General features: G+C 39.8%; 1 protein-coding gene across 4 annotated transcripts in view; it reads right to left on the reverse strand.

Moving 5' to 3' along the window:
* LTBP1 (latent transforming growth factor beta binding protein 1) overlaps window positions 1–22499 on the reverse strand; it is a 687127-nt gene that overhangs the window by 67265 nt on the left and 597363 nt on the right. For 2 of the 4 annotated variants that reach the window (XM_006882359.1, XM_006882362.1), the window contains 3 exons: window positions 15049–15174; window positions 10417–10560; window positions 1946–1954 (listed from right to left, as the gene is read on the reverse strand). In XM_006882359.1, the coding sequence (XP_006882421.1) occupies window positions 1946–1954; window positions 10417–10560; window positions 15049–15174 (279 nt within the window). The remainder of the gene's footprint in view (window positions 1–1945; window positions 1955–10416; window positions 10561–15048; window positions 15175–22499) is intronic. The other 2 variants (XM_006882361.1, XM_006882360.1) reach the window with 1 other exon arrangement.

Raw genomic sequence — 22499 nt, forward strand, 5'->3', positions numbered from 1 at the left:
AACTTATAGCTAACACTCAAGCGGATTTAGGGAGCTTCGATGGCCTAGAGGTAAGAAGCCGTGCTGCAATATCAAAGGTATGCATTTTGAATTCACCAGCTCCATAGGAGAAGGATGGGTAATCTCCTTCCATGCAACTTACTGCTTCTGAAAAACTGCTGGATGGTTAGCTCTGGGTCTGTTCTGACTTTACAAGACATGGTAATACAACCACCAGTGAGTTTTCAGAGTCTGTAAATCACACAACAGGAGACTGCCCACATCCCCCCCCCAAAGATTTCATTCTTGTACATCTTTGCATTGGCAGCACAACTCCTTTAAACTAAGCCGCCAGAGCTCCTCTAAGATCAATTCCAAGACTGAGCTGGTTCTGAATCATAGCTCCTATACGACAGATCAGAATTGCCTGATAGTGTTTCTAAGGCTTTAATTTTTATAGAAGGAACAGTTTTTACATGAGCAGATGGACACATCTTTACCCTATGGAGTAACTGGATTCCAACTATGGACATCTTTATTAGCTTACCAACATTTAACATATAGCAGCCCATCAGGGGCTCCTTGGCTGAATAAAAGGTTTTGATTTTAGTTTGTTGTTCTGCAAAAGCAATTTTTTAAAAAAAAACAAACCACCAAATTGTGCAGGGTTAGGAGAGGAATAGGGAGCCCTGGTGGTTTAGTGCTATGGAACTGCACTGTCAGTTCAAATTGCATTGAAACTACACAGTGTGACTCCACTAGCTGTCTGGTGGGAGAACATGGACAATCTTCTCCTGTGTTATTTACTGACTCTAAAAAAAGTCTCTGGAAAGGTCGGCTATGAGTTGGTTTTGAATGGACAGAAGAGAAAGGCTGTGATTTGTTGAGAGATTTTGAAAGACTGGAAAAGTCAACAGAAGAAGAAAGTGTCAGAAAAGAAGCCACTGGAAAGCAGAGTCAAGTTCTGTGTAAGAAGGAAAAAGAAGAGAGAAATATACCAAGAAGAACAAGAACAGGAAGCCCATATGGAGATAGAGAAATAAGAACATCAAGGACAAGGCAGCTTCTTCATAAAAGCACATTTCAGAGTTAGAAACGTGTAGCCACACTAACACCTGTCCACATGGAGACTGCACCTAGAATGCCAAATCTGAAGGGACAATTAAAACGTCTAGAAACACTTCAAAAAGTGTACAAATGAGTCTCTTCAGATTAGGCTTACAGCAAACTCTAGGATCCAAATGCATTTTTAATGCACTGTTGATTGCCTTCGAGTTGAGCACCACTCATAATGACCCTATGAACAAAAAGCCTGAAGTCTTTCTAAAACTATCAACATTTTTCAAAGTTCACAGAGTTTCCGACAAGAGTTTAGGATGAGAAAATATATACTGTAAGTCTCTCACTTTGACTGTCAGTTCATTTAAATATGACATTGCTTTATCAGAAACAAGTATGATTTTTGGGACTGTATATGTTGATTCTGTGAGCTGCCATGAGTTGTTGTGAGATGCCATCATCCCATGTCATCCCTGTGATGGTGGGTCTTAAGTCCTTTATGATCCACAGGGCTTTTACATTCTGATTTTTGGATGTAGAGCACCCAAAGTCAAGGCAATGTCATTGCCATAAGGTTGGAACTGATGCATAGCTGACCCTGCAGTAGATTTTCAGAGGCTGTAAATCACACAGGAGGAAGCTGTCCTTCAGTTGGTGGATTCAAACTGCTTGCAGTGTTAAACTCCATTCCCAGTAGTCCACCCGTTTATTTCAGTCTGCAAGACTTGGTTCATCATGTACACTGAGAGATTAGTGGTGGCTAACCACAGGAATCCATCCAGGTCACCTGCACTGAAGGTGGGAATTCTATCACTGAGCCCTCACTGCTCTGATACTACGCATAGCAAGCAGAACATTTCTAAAAATAAAAGCAAGATTTGGTCAATTAGTCAACTCTTCTTACTACTGTCTGAGTCTGAGAAGAAATTTGAACCTTTTTATTTAAATGAGCATATTTTTCTCAGCCATACCTAGATTTATACAATAGATCCATTACAAAAACACAATCAGACCTCAGAAGTTTTATGGCATTTTACAATGTTTGCATTCTAAATACTGTGGTCTGACTGCCTTTATTTTTTTTTCCTACCAAAGGTCTATTTTTTCTAATCAGAAATGATTTTTTTAAAAACACTTTCAGTATTAATTTATTTTACAGGTTAACTAAACATATTTAAAAACCTACTCTGCCAAATATAATAGTTGACTGATACTATATGTGGTTTCCTGTCTTTAAAAAAACAACAACCCTTGTATATACACAGACCCTGTAGTGTATCACCACCTCCCTCCCAGGAAGCGAAAGCGGGGATGTTGCTTGAGTTCAACTGTCGGATCCATGCAGTCGAGCAGCACCCCTTGTTCTACCAACAGCGTCAGTGTTCTCTTTTCCCTCTTTATTCCACATGCAATTCAAGCTGAGAATCATCCCTAACCCCGAATTGTAAACAAAAACTTAAAATTTTAAGTGCGTCCTTTAACCTTTGAAAAAAAATTAATGATTACTTGTATTCTATATAACTTTTCTGCTGAGTGGGAACTGACTCTGCTGACCTTCCACTCCAGGGGGTTTTCAGAGGCTGTAAATCGCATGGAAGGGGACTGTCCACCATGCTTCTTCAGAGCAGCTGGTGGAGTCAACCACCTGCTTTTGTATTGACAGTGCAATTCTTTCCCCACTAGGCCACCAGAGCTAGAATATATAGAGAATATATATAGAGAGAGAATATATAGATAATTTTATTGAGTAGGTGTTGAACAACGGTCACATATTAGTCCCTGTCTTAAGCTAGGTTACAGGTGTCCAGAAAATGTAAAAGAAATAACAACAACAACAACAACAACAAAAATCCAAAGAGGAATAAGACACAAGGACACTTAACTATAACAAAGTATTGTGAGAAGAGGCAGAATCTATTCATTCTGATCTGAAGATTTAGGGCAAGTTTGACAATGTGATAATAGTTAAACTGACTTTTAAAGATCTGACTGAAACTCCAAGGGACAGGGTTGAATGAGATGGCTTGGCAGGTAGGCGTGAGTAGGAATGAAGGCAGGCATGGTTTAGGAAAAGCACACTGACGGGAACAGAGAGTTTAGGGTGCAGTGAATATTCGAGATAAAGCTAAAAAGGTTAGTTAATGACACTATTTACCTGCTAAGGCTTTTGGACTTTATGCTATAGGTAGTGGCAAGCTGTTGAAAGATCTAAGGAGGATTTATGTAACAAACACTGAAGCACAGCAGTACTATGAAGCAGGTCCTGATGGGAGAGGCACTTGGTAAGGGGTCTGATTTAGGCCAGCAGAAACAGAGCTGTCTGAATAGACTTGAAGGACATTGTGGAGAGGGAAATAGCTTGCTAAGATGGGTTGGGTACCTCACTGAATAGATAAAGGTACACTTCCCATAGTGATGTCTGTACTGTTATTTTACAATAAAAGAGGGCAACCAGATAAGGGACAGTGCCTAGGGCGTGAATGGTAATTAGCTTGGTTTGGGATCATTTCAGTCCTATATGCTTACAAACAGGAGTCATGGTAGCAGTAGGTTACCTATTTGGATGGTAACTGAAAGGCCAGCAGTGTGAAGCCAACAGTAATTCTGGGAGAAAGATGAGGTCATTTCCTTCCATTAAGATTTAGAGACTGAGGATCTGAGGGAGGATTGCTGATGGGGACTGACTCAACAGCGGCTGAGTTTGGTTTGAGTTTGATGCTTAGAAGATACTCCAGGAGATCTGGACAGAGCCATATGTTTGTGTGTATACATATATATGTAAATGCACACACACACACATATATGTATAGATATATTTATAAACTGGTCAACATTCTTCTAAGTGGTATAGCCCTGGTCTGTCCATTTGCTGTACAGAGTTAACTCGTGATTGCTGTGAAGCTGAAGACTGACTCTGATGTTCCAAATACGATAATGGTTACCCATGGTGGACAGGGTTTGGTGGAGCTCCCCCATTAAAACAAGCTTGGAAGCAGGAGTGGCATCCACTTCCAAAATAGCTTGCTTCTGGAAACCCTATGAACTTGGGAGAAATGAAGGAAGTTATTCAAGTGTTCTGGTCCTTCATTCATAGGGTCACTATGAGTCACCTATGACTCGATGGCACTGAACAACAACAACATATATATTAAAGATATATCTATTTAAAATATATATCTGTTAAAGATATTAAAGATATATCCATATTAAAGATAAAGATACAGATATTAAAGATATATTTATTAAAGATAGATAGACAGATAGATAGATAGACACACACATAAAGAATGCAAATCAAACAGATATCAATCTTTTAGAAGAATCTGTTGTCATGAGCCATCAGTACCACGTGGTTGAATACTGAAGAGGGCAGTCGAGTGGTGATACCAACTCTCCCATTCATCTGTAAATAAAGGATCTGGACCAGAAAACTTGTAAGGTCACTTCTAGATCCAAAGGTGTACCTAGTTCATGAGTAAGCTCTCAAATGTTATACGAGAAACCTGTGCTAATGAATTATTGTGTAAACTGAATAAATATTTTATAATATCAATTTATACCCTTTATGGTTCTGGATTTTGCTAATTTGCTTTTCTTAAAGTGGGGCCACCTGCATGGATTACAATGTATATCTTTTTCATTGTCTCCTTTACATTCTACCTTTTGTTTTAAAAATAAAATCTGTTTCTGCTATAGGACTGCTTCTGTGTACCTATCACTGCATAGAATAGCATTTTGTGGGTGAACCTTGAAGGCTACAATTGCCAAAATGAAATATTTACTACTTCCTTCACAGTGCCCAAGAACATAAAGTTTTTATTGAGCAATTATCACAGGCACTGAGGAAATAAAAGCATCAGACCGAGTTTCATATCCATACCCTCTTAAATGTGATGAGTGGTCTGGTATTGGACATATCTGGATTATTTCTGTTTCAGATGTTTTTAGGTAACATCTAGCAATGTAAATTAGTGGCCCAAAGCCCAGGCAATAAAAACATTAGACTAGACCTGAAAAAAATTAGGCAGAAATCCTGAAAAATTTAAAAAGAAAAACAGCAAAACATTATAGTTTGAAAGCGCGGCCATGGCTACTTGGACAACACTCTGCAGAAGTGGATGCCATCTGGCAGAGGGTATCCCGCCTCTTCTTGAATATCTCCAGGAGAAACAGCACTATCTAATGCAACAGCTAATCCCACTGCTGAGCGGCTCCAGTTGTTAGCAAGTTCTGCCTGATACTGATTTGAAATTTGCCTTCCTGACTTTTCCACTTCTTAGTTCTGACCTTAGTAGGTCATATTATTATGTCTCTGCTTGTTATGGGAACACAGGTTGTCACTGGGAGAATTTATAATGGAACAATATTGTTACAGCCTAAATTGCAAATTTATCTTTCCTAGTTATTTTGTTCTCTAGAAAGGATGAAATTTGAGTTGTTCATTGATCATTAATATCATGGATATTACACACACACACACACTATTTCTCTAGTATTTGCATGGTAGAGTTGTTTGTATTGCCAACCCAAAGAAACATGGCTCAAATCCACCAATTACTCTGCAGGAGTAAAAAGAGTAATCCCTTCTTGTGAGACTAAAAACCCACTGGAGGGTCAGTTATGAGTTGGTCCTCACTTTATAGTACTTAATAACAAACAACAAACTTTTATTTATGGTGAAGAGATTGAGATTGTTCACAGCTTTTGTTTGCTTGACTCCACAGTCAACACTCTCAGCACCAGTAGCCAGGAAATTAAAAGACATATTGCCATGGGAAAGCCTGCTGTTAGGAACCTTTCCAAAGTTCTTAAGAGCAATGGTGTTTCTCTGGAGACTAAGATGTGCCTGATACAGGCCATGGTCTTTGCTATCACTTGTTATGCATCAGAGAGTTGTACAATGACTAAGGAGGATAGAAGGAGAATTGATGCCTTTGAGCTGTGATACTGGAGAAGAGTATTGGGGGTACCATGAACTGCTAGGGAAACAAACAGATTCATCCTGGAGGGTTAAACCAGGAGGCTCCTTGGAGGCAAGGATTCTGAGGCTCTGTTTAACATACTTTGGACATGTTGTAAGGAGGGACCGGTCCTTGGAATGGACATCATGCTTGGTAGGGTGGAGGGACAGCGCAGGAGGGGAAGACCCTCTATGAGGTGGATTGATTCAGTGACTGGGGTAATCGGGCTGGGTGTGTCAGAGACAGTGTGCGATTGGCACAGGACAGAGCAGAGTTTAGGGCTGTTGTACATAGGGTTGCTATAAGTCGCAAGTGACTCGATGGCACATAACAACAATAACAACTGTATCTCTATGTCTGTCTCTGTATCTTTCTCCTGTGGAGCAGGTAGTGGATTGGGACTTGCTGTCATTGGGTTGGCAGCACAACTCTTTATCCATTTGGCCACCGGTCTCCCAATATATATAGATATGCATACACGCATGTTGTTGCTGTGTACCATCAAGTTGGAACCGACTTAGAGGTGACCAACCAGCAGGTTTTCAGAGGTAGTTTAGTCACCTGGGAAGTGAATGGCCACCTTTCTCTTGTGGAATAGCTAGTGGATTTGAACTGCATTTCTTTTGAGATTACAGAGCAGTTTTTTACCACCAGGCCCCAAGAGCTCCCTGCACAGGTGTATATGCATACATATAACATATACACACCTATGTATGTAGTTGCTCGGTGTCATTGAATATTTTCTGATTAAAACCACCCCACGTACAAGAGAATGAAGTACTGCTTGGTCCTGCACCATTCTCACATCATTGCTATGATTGAGTCCACTGTTTCAATCCATTGCATTGAGATTCTTCCTCCTTTCTGTTGACTTTGTACTTGACCGAGCTTGATGTCCTTCTTCAGGGGCTTGTTCTGCCCAACAACATCTCCAAAGCATGAGAGATGAAGCCTTGCCATCTTTACTTCTAAGGTGCACACTAGCTCTACCTCATCCAAGACACGTCTGTTTATATTTCTGGTAAATTCTTGACAGATGTAATAATCTTCTCCAACAGCATCATTCAAAGGCATCCATTCTTTGACTCTCCCTGCTCAGTGTTTAGCTTTTGTATTCACTAGGTAACCTAAAACACTACGGTTTAGTCCACATGATACATATATACAAACACACATTGAAGAGGAGTCTGGGTGGCTCAGACATTTAAACAGTAAATCTCTACTTGAAAGGTTGGTGGTGTGAACCTATCCAGAGGGACTTTCAAAGGCAAGCTTGGCAATCTGTTTTTGAAAGCTTACAGCCTTGACAAACCTGTGGAGCACCTTGAACCTGCACAGATGCTGCTGCCTTGAGTCAGAATCAACTCCATGACAACGAGCAAAATATACATTTACAATTTTATGGAAATAAAAGATAGCCCAAAATTAATTTTCATTCTAGTTTTAAAAAATTTGTTTATATCTTCTAAAAATATTTTATACCATGTAACAGCAAATTCTTTAACTGGAGTATGGTGCAAGCTCTTTTAACTAGCCTCCATTTAACCAATTTATTGCATAACTGATGCTCTCGGTCCATCTGAAAGTCTTGGCTTGTGCCCACAGTAGGTGGGAGGGCCACAACCAGGAAGTTATTCACAGTCGTGTGAACAACTGGACCCACTGGCGGAGAAGATAGTCACCAAGGGTCATATCCTGTGCTTATCCTATGACAGGCCTATGTGATTGTATTCTCGATCATAACTGTTGTGGGTCATCAAGCTGGAACCGACCCATAGCTGACCCTCCAGAGGGTTTTCAGGGACAGTAAATCACATGGGAGGTGACTTGTCATCTTTCTCCCACTGAGCAGCTGGTGGATTCGAACCACCTACCTTTGCACTGGCAGCATAATTCCTTACCACTAAACTCATTAGGGACCAGTGCTGCCTAATGTTGATGATAATGGCATAATTTAATTCACTGGTATGTGAAACAGTACAAATAGGAGTAAGAAAATAAGTGTTTTTAGGACATGTCAAATGCTTTAGAAGACTAGATTAAGTTGAGTCAGTAAAAGGAACATTATCAAATTAGCTGTGAATGAAACAGATACAGCAATCTTGGGAGATTTTGAATTCATGTGCTTTGTGAGTACCTGTAAAGTCTTACTCCTCTTGCCCCCTTATTTCTTGAATGTGTGTGTGTGTGTGTGTGTGTGTGTGTGTGTGTGTGTGTGTTTAATTTTACACTGGTTTACCTACAGAGTTCATAAACATTGCTCTCACACCAGATCCCCCCAGCTCCTCAATGCTTCCCCCCATCAAACCATGTGACACATGATCACCCCTCCATTCCAATCCCTCTAATTCTCCCACTTAGATCCTCATACACATTTTACTAGTTACCTATTTCTACAATAATGGTCTTATACAGTATTTGTCTTTATGAGACTGAGTTAGTTCACTGGGCGTAATACTCTCCAGTCCTTCTCAAGTTAGATAGTGATTTACAAAATCATTGTTCCTGCGTGCTGTGTAGTATTCCATCATGTGAATGTACCATAATTTCACAATCCATCTGATTGTGGTTGGACATTCAGGCTGTTTCCATGTTCCTGCAGTGGTAAATATAGTGAACAGAAGACAACATGTAATAAGACAAGATCTCAAAGAACTTGCAAAGTGTGGTGAATGATTGCATATTTATATGTTTAAAGTTAGAAATTGAAAATTTGAAGCCTACATTATATATTCTAGCTTTAATAGCTCTTTTCTATTTAATAATTTACTGGCTCTGATTAAATAAAATAGACCACTTCTGATGTATTCAGAGCCGAACTCAGTCTCTCAGGACACGGCTGGAGAACTGCTCTGAGGAAGATGCTATCATAAGTTAGTCTTGTGGTTTTGTATAATCAACTTTTGGCTAAAGAATATGGCTGCTAACCAAAAGGAAAGTGGTTCAAAGCCATGGGGTGTTCTGGAGGAGAGAAATGAGACAGTATCTTCCACAAAGTTCATAGTCTTGGAACACCTATGGAGCAGCTGCACTTTGTGTGGTGGGTGGGGTTTCTCTGAGTCAGAATTGACTAGGTGGCAGAGTTTGGTTTTTCTTTTCTTAATCAGTCTCTGTTGTTGGTCAACCAGGGTTTTGTTTCTTGTTTCTGCTGCATTTGGCAGCATTAAGATGAAAAGTCTTTTCTCTACGGCACATGGGTTCCAATTGTTGTCAGTGAGCAAACAGCATTCCTTATTTCCAGTAATACTTCTCTTTTCCTAACACAAATGCTGTTGGCTTTTTACCCTCTCTGGGGTTTCTACTCCTATATTTTCTTTTGATTGTTGTAACTATATGTGTAACAAATCATTCTCATTTTCCAAATTCTTCAAGTGTACAATTTACGAACCTGAGTTATATAGATCACAAAGTTCTATGGTCACAATTACCAATCCCCAGATAGCCCCATCACTTCACAGTAGTGCTGCGTCCCCATCCTCAATGTGTCACCATCATCAATGTTTCTGAATCAGGAGCTCATCACCTAATTCCACAAACCTCACATCTGTTTATTCAATAACAGGAAAACAATGTGCATGGATAAAAACGTTTGCATTTTATATCTTACTTGCATAGACAGTTTAGTTTATGCTTGTATACAAAAAGAAAATGCCCTCTAGAGAAGGTATAAAAGCTTCAACTGAGAATGAAGAAGAAAGTAAAATGTTTTATGTTTCACTTTGGCCCTTGGCTTCCTTAAAATGCAACCAAGTGAGGGGGTGATCTGCACATTGATTAATTTGTCTAGAAAACTGTCAGCCCTTTCAATTCATTAAGTGATGACATAACCTAAATAAAATTTTTAATTAATGTAAACACAGTGACTCCCTAGCCCAAACTCTGGAAAAACACCTTAGGAATTCCAAGTAGGCTATAGCTCCTGCAAGGCCTATAAGTTGTTTTAAATTGAGAGAAGTGTCAAGATACCTTTCTCTGAGGACTGTACAAGGATTATGCAACTGAACGAGATGATGCCATATTAAGCCCTGGGCTGAAAGCTGTCTACATTTTAAGCAATCTCCAGAAAGTGTTCTCATAATTTTGGATGCTTTACTCTACTCTGGGCCTCTCTGGATTGGAAAGCACATTAGAGGCCAGCTAGTCCAAATTGTCATCACCAGCCCAATAGTACTGATAAAGCAGGCACGGAAAGTGCATGGAAGCATCCGAGACAACATCGTGCCAGAACATTTGGTCATTTCTTACCTCACTCTCTGAGTGTCTCAGTCAAGACTGTGGAAGCCCAAGGCCCTGAGGAGACGTCCGCTGACACAGTGCCACTGTGACTTACCTCCCCTGCCACAGTCCACTGTGACTTACCTCCCCCACCACAGTCCACTGTGACTTACCTCCCCCGACACAGTCCACTGTGACTTACCTCCAGAGGCCCGGGATCGGCATTGCCCAGTCATGGGGCTGTACTCCTGGTTTTCATCCTCGCATACACACAGAAACGACCCTTCCACATTTTCACAGAAGGCTTCGCCACACACGCCACTGAGCAGTTCACACTCGTTCACATCTGGAAAACGGAGCATGGGGTCAATTCAGATGTGTGCCTCTTTCCTGAGAGTTCTTTCTTTTACCAGCTGTGCCAAGGCTGGTTGTGCCTGCTGGAAAGGGGGGGATTCCCAATGAGCAATCCAGTCCCTCTGCTATTTTAGGGAAGGGTCTCCAGCAGGCAGGGGTACGCATGAAAGGACCATGAAAATGCAAAGTCAAGGTTCTAAATGCCCATTCTAGTTTGAAGGCACACACTGAAAGCATTATATATACCCTTCAACCTTTTATTTCTTGACATAATAAAGTCTTAAATGGTCCAATATACAACTCTCAGTTCTGAATTCAAGGATAATTAGACATTGTTAACTCAGAAATGACCGCATTCTTTACAATTTAAAATATTTTTTAAAATGTTATAAAATTTACTCAATTGTCTAAAAATTGTTTGCTAATAGCCAAAATGTCCATAATTTAAGTCATAACTGAAGCTGTACATCCCTTTGAGAATATTAATCATGCTACAGTAATCATACATCAAACAAATTAGTATAAAATAACATTGCTTATTTTACCTTTTGAAATTCTGTTGACATGCTTTATTTAGCTAAACGATTTTATTTTATGCATAAATATATTAAAACATAGGCATGGCATTTCACTGATACATGTTTAATTAAAAAACTAAACAATTTCTGGACCCTAAAGACTGATTTTATGCTCGACCATGTCCAATAATTTTTACCTTTTCACCTTCTATGAAACGTTATTATTGAGTGCCCAGTTAAGTAAGCCAGTGCCTTATTTGGCATCCAAAACAATCATGAAATTATACATTTTATACAAATTATCAGTTTCATAGGCACACTCTGGGATAGTTCACAAAAAATTAAGAATTTGTGCAAACAATTTAGGAAAGGGGAGAAAAATGCCATTTTTACCTGCTCAATCCACTTAGTTGGGCAAAGAAAGCTTATATATGTTGATTTATTTAGAAAATTACCTCAGTTTTCCATTTCACTTTGTGTATAAACAGATATAAATTCAATGAGCTGCATTTAGCTTAGGAAATGACATTGCAACATAAAGTAAAACAGAGACAGGGTGTATTGAATCAACCTAGACAGTCATAATTTAGAAAAATGGATTTTAGAATTTTGCCAATTCACATTTATCAATTTTAGGTAAATGTCAAGTGGAACAGTGTGCTTTCCAACTTGTATTTCTTACACAGCTGTGAAGATGTAGCCCATCAGATGGCCCTTGTTCCATCAAGATCTATTTTCTAGTTGCCGTTTTAGGAGGCAGCCCCTGATGAGACAGCAGTGAGTCTGGCTGGGCCTCCCACCCCCGTCCCCCGCCTGCTTTCACAGAACTTGTAGTCAAGTCGGTGGAACAGACCAGAGTATTTCCAAGCAGTGCAGGCGCCAGCAATGAAATATGCAGACCACAAAGGTTGTGATTGGTTAAGATAGTGACACTGGAAACAAGATCTCAAAGATTAGTGCAGACGGGAAGGAGGAGGAAGCAAAAGCAAGAGCTGAGGATGAAAAACGAACAACGCTGGTCTCATGGCTACTCAGCCCTGACATTGTACATAACACATGTGGACATCAGAGTACAGCGATGCACTACACAGTGTTGTGTACTGTTGGGTTGGAACCAACCCACAGCTGACCCTCGGAGGATTTTCAAAGGCAATAAATTGCATGGTAGGAGGTTGTCCATTCTTCTCCTGCTGAGCAACTGGTAGATACAAACCATGTACCTTTGCATCGGCAGTGCAATTCCTTACCACTAAGCCACCAGAGAGGAAGACCCTCGATGAGATGGATCAATTCAGTGATTGTGGTAATGGGAGTAGGTGTGTCAGAGACAGTGAGGTTGGCACAGGATAGAGCAGGGTTTAGGGCTCTTGTACATAGGGTCTCTGTGAGTCACAAGTGACTTAATGGCTAACAACACAACAAGCTACCAGAGCTACTGATCATATGAAGCTTGGGGGATTTAAAGAAGGTGGCTACTTTCTGTACAAGCACATAATTAAATTATCCCCCCCCCCCAAAGGTTGTTAAAGTGCCATAATGGATACTGGCTTAAATACATAATGGAAATGGGAGGAGGAGCCATAGGTCAGACTGAAAATGAGATCGGGGGCAGCATCTTGGAGGAGAGGACACTTAACTTCAGTTTTTAAGAGCGAGTGGGATGAGTCCAGGGAAGGAAAGGGAAGGTTGGGGGTGTATTTCCAGCGCAGGAGTGGAAAAAGCAAATATCTGTAAATAACTGCACAGTTATAAGAGCAACAAAAAGCAGCCACATTGTGTTGCTAGAAAAACAAGGAAAGAAGGAAAGGCAGGGAAGGCCATTAGAGGCCCTGTGACCTATCAGTAGTCTGAATATTAAGCAAACATCATACATTCTATCAACTGTACTGGATGAAAAGGGGATTGGAGTGGGAGTCTGAACCAGAGATTAGGACAGTATTTCCTATATTATGAAATAACCATGTCTTCTTATTGTGACTAATTCTTTATTTGTAAACAAGAGGATATGGCTGTAATTTCTGTGTCCTTTTAACATCCTGAAGTATAACTTTTCAGCTGCATGCACTTGGCATCAAAATAATGTTTGCTTCTTTCACTCAAGTATCGAGATCTTCTCTTTGTTCTCGTTTCAGTAGCAAGCCCAGTGTCTGGGACATTTATAGCATATAGTAGCTGCTCACAAACAGCCACAATGAACTCTACTGGCTCTCCGTTTTGAGTTTTGTCTTTTAGAATTCAGTTATTAGTCAAAAAAGTAAAAAAAAATGTAGATTTGAAAGTTCAAAATTTGAAATAGCTAATAGCACTGGTCTATGCGTTGCTGTACAGAGGCAACTCGTGGCTGCTGTGATGCTGAAGCCTGTGACAGTGATGTGCCAATCGTGGTAATGGGCACCCATGGTGGACAGTGTTGGCTGGAGCTTCCCGACTAAATCAAGCCTGGAAGCAGGAGCGGCATCCACTTCCAAAATGGCTTGCCTCCGGAAACTCTATGTACCAACAGTGCTCAGGCTGTTCATTCATAGGATCGCTATGAGTCGTCTACGACTCGATGGCATTAAACAACAATAACAACAAGAGAAAAACATCTTTTCTATTCTATTCTTTGATTTGGCTTTTCCCTTAGTCATTTGAACAAAGGAAAAGGTATTCTTTTCTTAAAGATAAGAATATTAGCAATTCTACTAACTGCTGAGAGAAATCATCCTGTGACCATTTCATGACAGGAAAGTCTGGAGCTGGAATGAGACTTAGAAGGTGTAAACCTTTAACTTTTTTAAAGGAACACTTGCCCCTTTTCAGGTAGAGCAGTGTGTAATGGTTGTTAACCAAAGGGTCGGCAGTTCAAATTTACCCGCTGCTCCACAGGACAAAGGTGGACATTCTCCTCCAGTGAAGATTTTATAGCCTTTATATAAAATCTTCTCTTTATCCTCTTTATACAAATCTTTTTTCTATACTATAGTTGTAAATCATTTTTATTTTTGACCTGGAAAGAATTACATTTTATAATTAGGTGCATAAAGGCAATTATATAGTTAAGTGATATTATCATTAAACCTCTGAATAGACTTAATTTTCCAGTTTAGTCTGGATGGCAAATGAACTAATCTTTTAACTGCAAACTTTCAAAGTAAAAATTTACTGACTTTTCCCCATCTGCCATCTGCCATGTATATAAACCGTCTGCCATGTATTTCTATTTCCACTCCATCCCCTGGAAACTCCAGTCCTGAGCTCAGAAATGGAGGCAGAGGGCAAACAGGCCCTATTAGTGCTGGATAGCTCCCTCTAATTAAGAACAAGATGGCCTTGTTTTCTTCTGTGACATTATGAATTTAATAATCTTTCTTCCCTTCTCTACTTAACTGCTCTAAGAGAAAATGTGTTTCATAACGAATTTGATTTAGAGATACCACAACTAAACAGAAATCTAAAAGTGCAAAATTTCTTCTTGTACGTGCGAATGTGCTGGACCATATTCTAGAATGTCTGATGGTATTCACTATTTCCTTCCAGCCTCGTCAATACCAGGACAGACTGAAGAAATACAGTCCAGAGCGTCATTTTATGGGTGCCATTCCTGGAAACTGAAGATCCTGCCAACACCTTTCTCTAAATGCACTGCCTGAGAAGGTGTGTTCTGAAGACAGACGAGTTATACCACACGGCAGACTCTATTTCCTGTGCAGGACGGACTCCGGAGGTCCCCGTAGTTGGCTGAACACTTAAACAGATGTTCTTTTGAAAATAAACTTAAAGTTATACTTCCATACTTCTTAATGTGTCACACCATTTCAGAAACCATCAGTAATTTCTACACATCCCAAAATTGTTTGACAAAATAAAAGTAATGAAATTCTTGCCACATTGTCTTTCATAATTGCTCCCGTGTGGATCACTTTGATTTCTTATCAACAGGGAGGTGTGGAATATTTGGGGGGAAATATCTAAACACTCACCCACACACCCTTGCCCATCCTGCGGGGCCTGAAAGCCCTGATAACAGAGGCAGCGGAAGGAGCCAGCCGTATTGTCACAAAACCCGTGACTGTCACAAATAGTGTTGTTTACACATTCATCAATATCTGCAAAAGAGACATTTGACATGAGGCACAAAACAAACACAGGTTGACAAACACCAGATATTAATGATGGAAAGAGGTGTTCCACTCATTCTGATTAGTATGAGATGATCATATTTATGCAGGAAGTACTTGAAAACATTTTACAAATAAATAAAATGTTTTAAAGGAAATGACTTTGCAGTGAAAATGAAGGAAAACATTTACTTTTCCTCAGGAAATGTTTTCGAACTGAAACAACCACCACAATTGCCACTGTTGGTGTTTTGTAAATGTTGTCATCTCTATTTCCAAGGACAGCAGATTCCTATGGGGAAAACACTGAAAAATATAGTCACTCTTTCTGGTTGTGGTAAAGACAAGTAGTTCTAACTGTAGAGTTGTAGCTCGAAGAAGCTCTGGGCTCCTTGGACAATCTCAAGGATTATTCAAATCTTTGGTTGACTCTGATAAAATCTAAGCAGCAATCGAGTGACAGAGAGTAGGAGACTCTGGTAAGCTCCACAGTGTAGCCAGACAATCCCAATCAGTCACAAGACAATTCTTTCTGTCAACAAATGACAATCACTCAAGGTCCTGAATATCAGTGCTGACAAGCCAGTGCTAATTAGCCAGTGGCCAATCTGTGACTCATCTTGTTCTTTGTAAACATGATGCTCAAGGGGTCCTGCTAGAATTGATTTCTGACTGAAAGGTTGGTGGTTGGCATTCACCAGATGCTCTGAGAGAGAAGCATGAGCACTCCCTTCTCTGTGAAAATTTACAGCCCTCGTCATTATAAGGTGAAACTGATTCAGCAGCAGTGGGAAAGTGGGGTAAACATGATGAGAAACACTGATCCTGATTCTTTTGTTTCCACTGAGAAAGATGGGATAAATTATGTATAATGCATTGAAACAGATGAGGGAGAAAACTGTTTAAAAGGATATGGGATTAGGTATTATTGTCATGATAGGAGTCCAGATGAAGGCTGCATAATGGAGTGGACCTGGGGGGGAGGGATTGTAAAACAATGAAAAAATTTTTCTTCTACTTTTCCAAGAGAAGAGTGTACTAGGGGGTGGGTGGGCAGGAAGAAAAGTGCAACAATGAATGAAAGGAAATCCAAAGACTGAAGATTTTCATTAAAATTAATAATAATAATAATAAAATTTTTAAAAATGTTCTCATAAAAATTATGTCTCTATTACTAGGCTATATCCATCTGGGAGATATAATCCTTCTATTCTGCAAAAAGTTGCAAATTTTCTTCCCATTTCTCTCTTTAATCCTCTTAGTTAACTGCCACAATTTACACTTTCATCTGTCATGCTTTTTGATTCCTCTGACTTTGGTTGAACAGTTCTGAAATACATGTTTGGAGAAGCAGTGAAGAAAATGTTACGAAAGCATTAAATACATGTAATGCAAAAACTATAGTCAAGATAAAGAAAATGAAAATGCACTTGACAGTTTAGTTTGAAGAGAGTTGACAGTAATTGTGTCAGTCTTCTAAAAAAAAAAGAAAAATCATCAAAGTCAGACCCCAAAATTACTCTAAAAGAGAAAGAATAGACAAACAATTATTTTTAGCGTCATAACACTTTCTTTCCTGTTTTTGCAATTCTGTCTCACTTTTGAATGGCAAAATAGGAGCAACTCCACTGAAGTTTTCCTAATTCCCTCAAATCAAAGTAAACTGTACCTCTGTCAACCCAATCAAACCCTTCTGTCCTCTAGTCCCATCCTGGCTTCTTCAACTGTTTTTCTCCTGGTTCTTTCCTTCAATGCCTTGAGTAATTCTTGAAAAAGTTTTTGTGTGACTATTCAGATATTCTAGTTCATATACTATCCTAACTCCTTCTACCACTGTAAAATGTCCCAAAAGAATGGCCTCTTTCATTGCTGTGACTTCCTAATACTAATGGAGGAGAGTAATAGTGATAATGTCATTGATATGTTCTCAGAACTATTGTGAGGTTTATAAAAATAACATGAACATGGATGTTCATTGAAATGAAAAATAAACAACCTAAATTAAAAAAAAAAACATGCACTAAAAGCTCTGAATGCTGCCTATAGGAAATAGTCAAAACACATGAAAAATATTATACTTATTTGTATACATTTATTCAGGAGCTCTGAGGGTGTAGTCTATAGGAAGTTGTGCTGTTAACCCAAAGGCAGACCCTCTGGCAGTTTGAACCAACCAGTGCCTCCAAGGGAGAAAGATTTGTTGTTGTTAAGTGCTGTCAAGTCGCAGGGGACTCACAGCGACTCTATGAAGGAGAATCCTAGACGCTTGGGTGCCTTTCATCCTCTCAAGGGAGAAGGAAGAGGGGGTAATCTCTTTCTGTGCAATTTATAGGCCCTGAAAATCTACTGGAGAATCAACTAGGAGGCAGGTCTGACTCAATGCAAGGAGAGATAGATAGATAGATAGATAGATAGATGGAAACAATTTGAATGAAGGGATGTGGGAAGCACAATGTACAAGAATGAAACAAAATGTCTAAGAATCTTTTATGCAAAACCAATATTTTTTAAAAGGTAAAAAAATAAAAGATGTGCTTTGTAGTACCTTCCTTCCTACACCAAGAGCAGATTTAAAGGCCCCCGGCTTGTGCCCCCAAACAGTTTGTGCTCGGCTGTGCCTGTCACGTTATTTCACATGGTAAGCTTCAACTGAACTCCACCTCCAGTTTATTTCCCTATCAAAACAGGAAAGAAGGGAGCACTGTAGGAGAGGCTTGTAGTAAGCTGAACAGCCAACCCAAAGACCATGTGTCTTTGCAGTTGAAATTTACCATTGGCGTCACGTGGGAAAGATGGGCAGTCCCTCCTCCCACGACTGACCATGCTGGAAACCCGGTGGATGGTCACTGTGAGAACTAACTTAATGGCAGGGAGTTTGATTTTTGAATTAAAACAGGAAGGAGCTTAGGAAGGGAGAGTAACCACTAGCAATCTGATGGTTTTCTGGTCCAGATGTGTGAAGTAAAATCTCTTGCTTTTCTTTATAGTGATTCTACACAATTTTATGTTCTATTAAATTTTCAATTCCACACAACTGTATCAGATAACAATTTCTTGCTATCATCCACAGGAAATGAACAGTTGACCTGAAGGCACACAGTTCCTACTATCACACTAGAAATCTAATTAGTAGAGATACTGCATGTCCACCAGTTAAATGCTTTTCAAAGGAGGTTCTCAGGAGAAAAGTCAGACACAAAAGAAGTACGGGTTACAGGAGTTTATAGAGCTATGTCTAGCACTGGTGCAGGATGAACCTCACCACAAAAATGAAAATGCCTCACTACTTCAGTCCATGGTTTCACCAACTAGAACTGGTTAAATATTCGGTGCCAGAATCTTAGGAAAACTGATCCAAAAGAGAAGGGGCTTACACTGGGAGGGATCTAGGGTTCCTGCTTCAGGGAAAACACAGCCCTCCCATGCCTTACTGAAAGGAACGGAAGCCAAGCAGGAGACGATAAATCCCAGCCAAGATGTGGAATTGAAAGATGTTAAACCAGTTGAATAGCTGCCTAAAGGAATTTTCAAATGGCATGGCTGCTGGCCCAAAAGAGATTAAGGTCTCTCACAACACAAGAGGAGAGCCAGTGTTGAATGGGAGATGAGCACATGGCCGAAAGGAGCAACAACAAAAAGAAATCTAGCCAAGAGACCTTCCAATCAGGATCTGGAGGTGATCCATACAATACAAGATGATGTGGAAAGTCTTTTAAAAAAGACCCACTGAGGTCTGGCCACAGCAGCAAAACTGGAGAAATATGGGCCTCACGTGTTATAAAAAATAACTTTTGTTCTGGGAAATGGTTGTGAGCCAGAGAAACCAAGGGATGAATTCATGCCTGTGCGCAGTCTGATTACCATGTGTTAGCTGGGCAGAGAAAGGAAGGAAAGGATGCGGGCAACCTGGATGGTCAAAAGACTATTTTCAAAAAGACTATTTTCAAAACTAGCAGTCTAAGAAAAGCAATCAGAAATAAAGAAGGTAGAAAGTTACCACTCATTCAACTTTCTACTATAACAACTCCAAAAACCAAGGCTGGCCAATGAAAACAAGTTTCCCTAGTCTTGAAACTCACGTTCCTTTGACTACTGTTTCAAAAAGTACCCAGACCCATCTCCCATTTGTTCCCTGTAAGCAGTTATAAGTTCCAGAGAAATGAATCTAAAATTCTGTTGCAATGTTAACCAATTTTATGTGGACAATTTATATTTGTTGTTGTTGTTGTTGTTATAGCCATCGAGTCACTTGTGACTTATGGCGACCCTTTGTACAAGAGCTCTAAACATCGTTCTATCTTGTGCCAACCTAGCCATCTCAAACGCACTCATTCCCACCACTCCAGTCACAGAATTGATCCATCACATCGCAGGTCTTCCTCTCCTTTGCCGCCCCTCCACTCTTCCAAACATGATATTCCACTGGAAACTACCTTTAAAATTACAAATATCATTCTAGTCTTGCTTAAAAAAGACGGATGTGTGTGTATCATCTTTGATTGCCTCCCAATATCCAATTTTTTCTCTTTATTACATCCCCATCTCTCTCTTTCTTGACAAACTTAGTAAAAGTCTTTGCATTTTAATGAGTAGGAAATTTCCCAAATTTTCTCAATGACCTCCTAACTGGATTTAGTCATTTTCTACTCATTGCCAACCAAAATCTGTCTTCCATAATGACAGAATGATTCACCAACTGAAATAATCCAATTAACTAAGAGCTTAAAACCCCTTCATCATTTTCTTCATGGATAATCTATAAAGGTCACGGCTATGTGTTCTCTGGAGTTCATCTACATGTTACCTCTCAAGGAATCTACTCTTCTACCTCTTCCTTACCTCACTACTGGTCATTCTATCAGGATGAGACATCTGCTATCTCTATCTTTATATATATATATACACACACACACACACACATGTGTGTATATATATATATATATATATGTATATATGAAATAAAGAAAATTCATTACACTGCAATCTTCTCAACAATCATCTCTCACTTTGCTTGACAGCTAAGGTCTTTTCAACTTTCCCAGGTTGCCTCTACTCCCTCACCTCTCATTAATTCTTAAAGCCAATCTTGGGTGACTCTCACATACAAAACACCCTTGACACTGGCCTTAATAGAGTGACTCTTCTGTAACATTCAAAGGATCCTTCTTGACTGTTGAATTCACAGACTTCTTACTGGTATACAGTTAACACCCTGTGATAAGCAGATGACACACCTTGGTTGCAGCAAGTGTAAAGGACTTGAATCACTTGCACAGAAGATCAAAGTCTATAGTCTATGTTTTATATCTCAACATGAAGAAAACAAGAATACCACTGGGCCAAGAGATAATACCATGATATATGGAGAAAAAATTGAAATTGTCAACAATATCACTTTATCGGGCTTCAAAACTAACACTCAATATAGCAGCTGTGAAGAAATCAAAAGACGAGTTACACTGGGAAAAATCTGCTGCAAAGTGCTAAAGAACGAGGAGATCATTTAAAGACTAAGATATACCAGATCCAAGTCATAGATTTTCAATTGCTTCCTGTGCACCTGCAAGTTGGATCCTGAGTAAGGATGACAAGAATCAATGCCCAGGACTTGGGGTATTGGAGAAGAGCACTGAATATCCCATGGTTGGTCAAAAGAACTAACAGTATATCTTGGAGGAAGTAAAAGCAGGATGCCCCTTAGAGGCAAGGATGATTAAACTTCATCGAACATACTTTGAGCATGTTGTTAGGAGGAATCAGACCTTAGAAAATCAATCATCATTATCCATCCATACACACACACACACACACACACACACACACACACACTGCTAGGAAAGGTGAAGGGTCAGAGAAAAAGAGGAAGAGCCTCAAGCAGATGGATTGATGGTGATTGTAACAATGATCTCGACTTGATGGCACCTGATGACAACAACAACTAGCATTCCGTGTACTTCATGTGTTTGTTCTTTTTGAAGCACTCCATTTCTTGAATTCTGTGATTTTAAATTTTCCTGGTTTCCCAGATTTCTTCTGGCTCCAGTCTCTCCAGCTCCATTTCTTATCAAAACTCCTTCTCAATAAACAACAGGGATGACTTTTTTCACTTCCCTGGTTGCACCAAGTACTTCTCTGCCTCAGAAAATTGGCCTTTGCTACCAGTGCACCCTGGGATGCTCCACCCCACCTGTCATTCTCAAGATACTATTTTTTTGCCAATTGGTATTTCCTGGAAGAGATCCTTGAGTCTAGACCAATGAAGCTTCCTCTCTGGCATCCTTTGAATGATCCCTTTCTTTTCTTCACAGCAATCGTAATAAGCCAAACCCTTATGTCTGCTGGGATGCTTGTTTACTCTTTGCCTCCAGAATACATAGATACATGAAGGCAGAGAGTATTTCGGTTTCATCACTGTAATCCCATCATCTAGGATAAACTCTTCAGTATAAAATGTACACAATGAATACAAACAAGCAAGTCCTATGCAATGTAGGCTTTATCTGCCTCTTCAGTTGTTGTTGCTGTGTACTGTTGAGTTGGAACTAACCCATACCTGACCCCCCAGGGGGTTTTCAGAGGCAGTTAACGGCATGGGAAGAGACTGTCCATTCTAGCCCCGTGGAGCAGCTGGTGAATTTGAACTGTGTGCCTTTGGGATTGCAGCACAGTTTTATACCACTAGGCCACCAGAGCACCTCTGCAGTAGGCATAGTGATATATAATCTAGACAACTTTTATTTACCCTCCAAAGCTCATAGGGAGTCTTTGGAAGCTTTTCCTGACCCACGTTCATGCTTGAAAATGTGTCCAATTACTCAGCCTCTTCCGGTTCCTTGTTATGCATTAGTGAATAAGACAGTGTGACACAATTATCACCGAAATAAAAAGCTGAGCTCTGCTGGTCATCACGTGAGAGAAATGAACCTCCAAAGACAATGTTTGGAAACAGCTGCTGGCCTGTTCATCTTCCACCTCACCCAAGAACAAGGCTCAAATTGAAGACAGTAAAAAGCAAGCAAACAAAGAAAGAAAGAAAGACACAAACCACCAGCCACCCCCCCCAAAAAAAACCCCAGCTTATAAAACAAGATATTCATTATAATTTGAAATTATCAAAGGCAAACCTGGAAAAACACTTCTACACAAAAGATACAAAGTACAAAAAGTCTGGGCAAAAAAATGGGGCATATGAAAGCCAGAGATCCTCTACTTATAGAGTGTTCCTGAAGAAAAAACGCTGTGTGTAACAGAAGCAAACACCAAAGAAATGTAAGAAAATGTACAGATTTTGTTTATATATTTATATTTCTACA

The sequence above is a fragment of the Elephantulus edwardii genome, unplaced genomic scaffold, assembly GCF_000299155.1.
Source record: "Elephantulus edwardii isolate Elephantulus edwardi_28Jun2011 unplaced genomic scaffold, EleEdw1.0 scaffold00019, whole genome shotgun sequence".
Taxonomy (NCBI): Eukaryota; Metazoa; Chordata; class Mammalia; order Macroscelidea; family Macroscelididae; genus Elephantulus; species Elephantulus edwardii.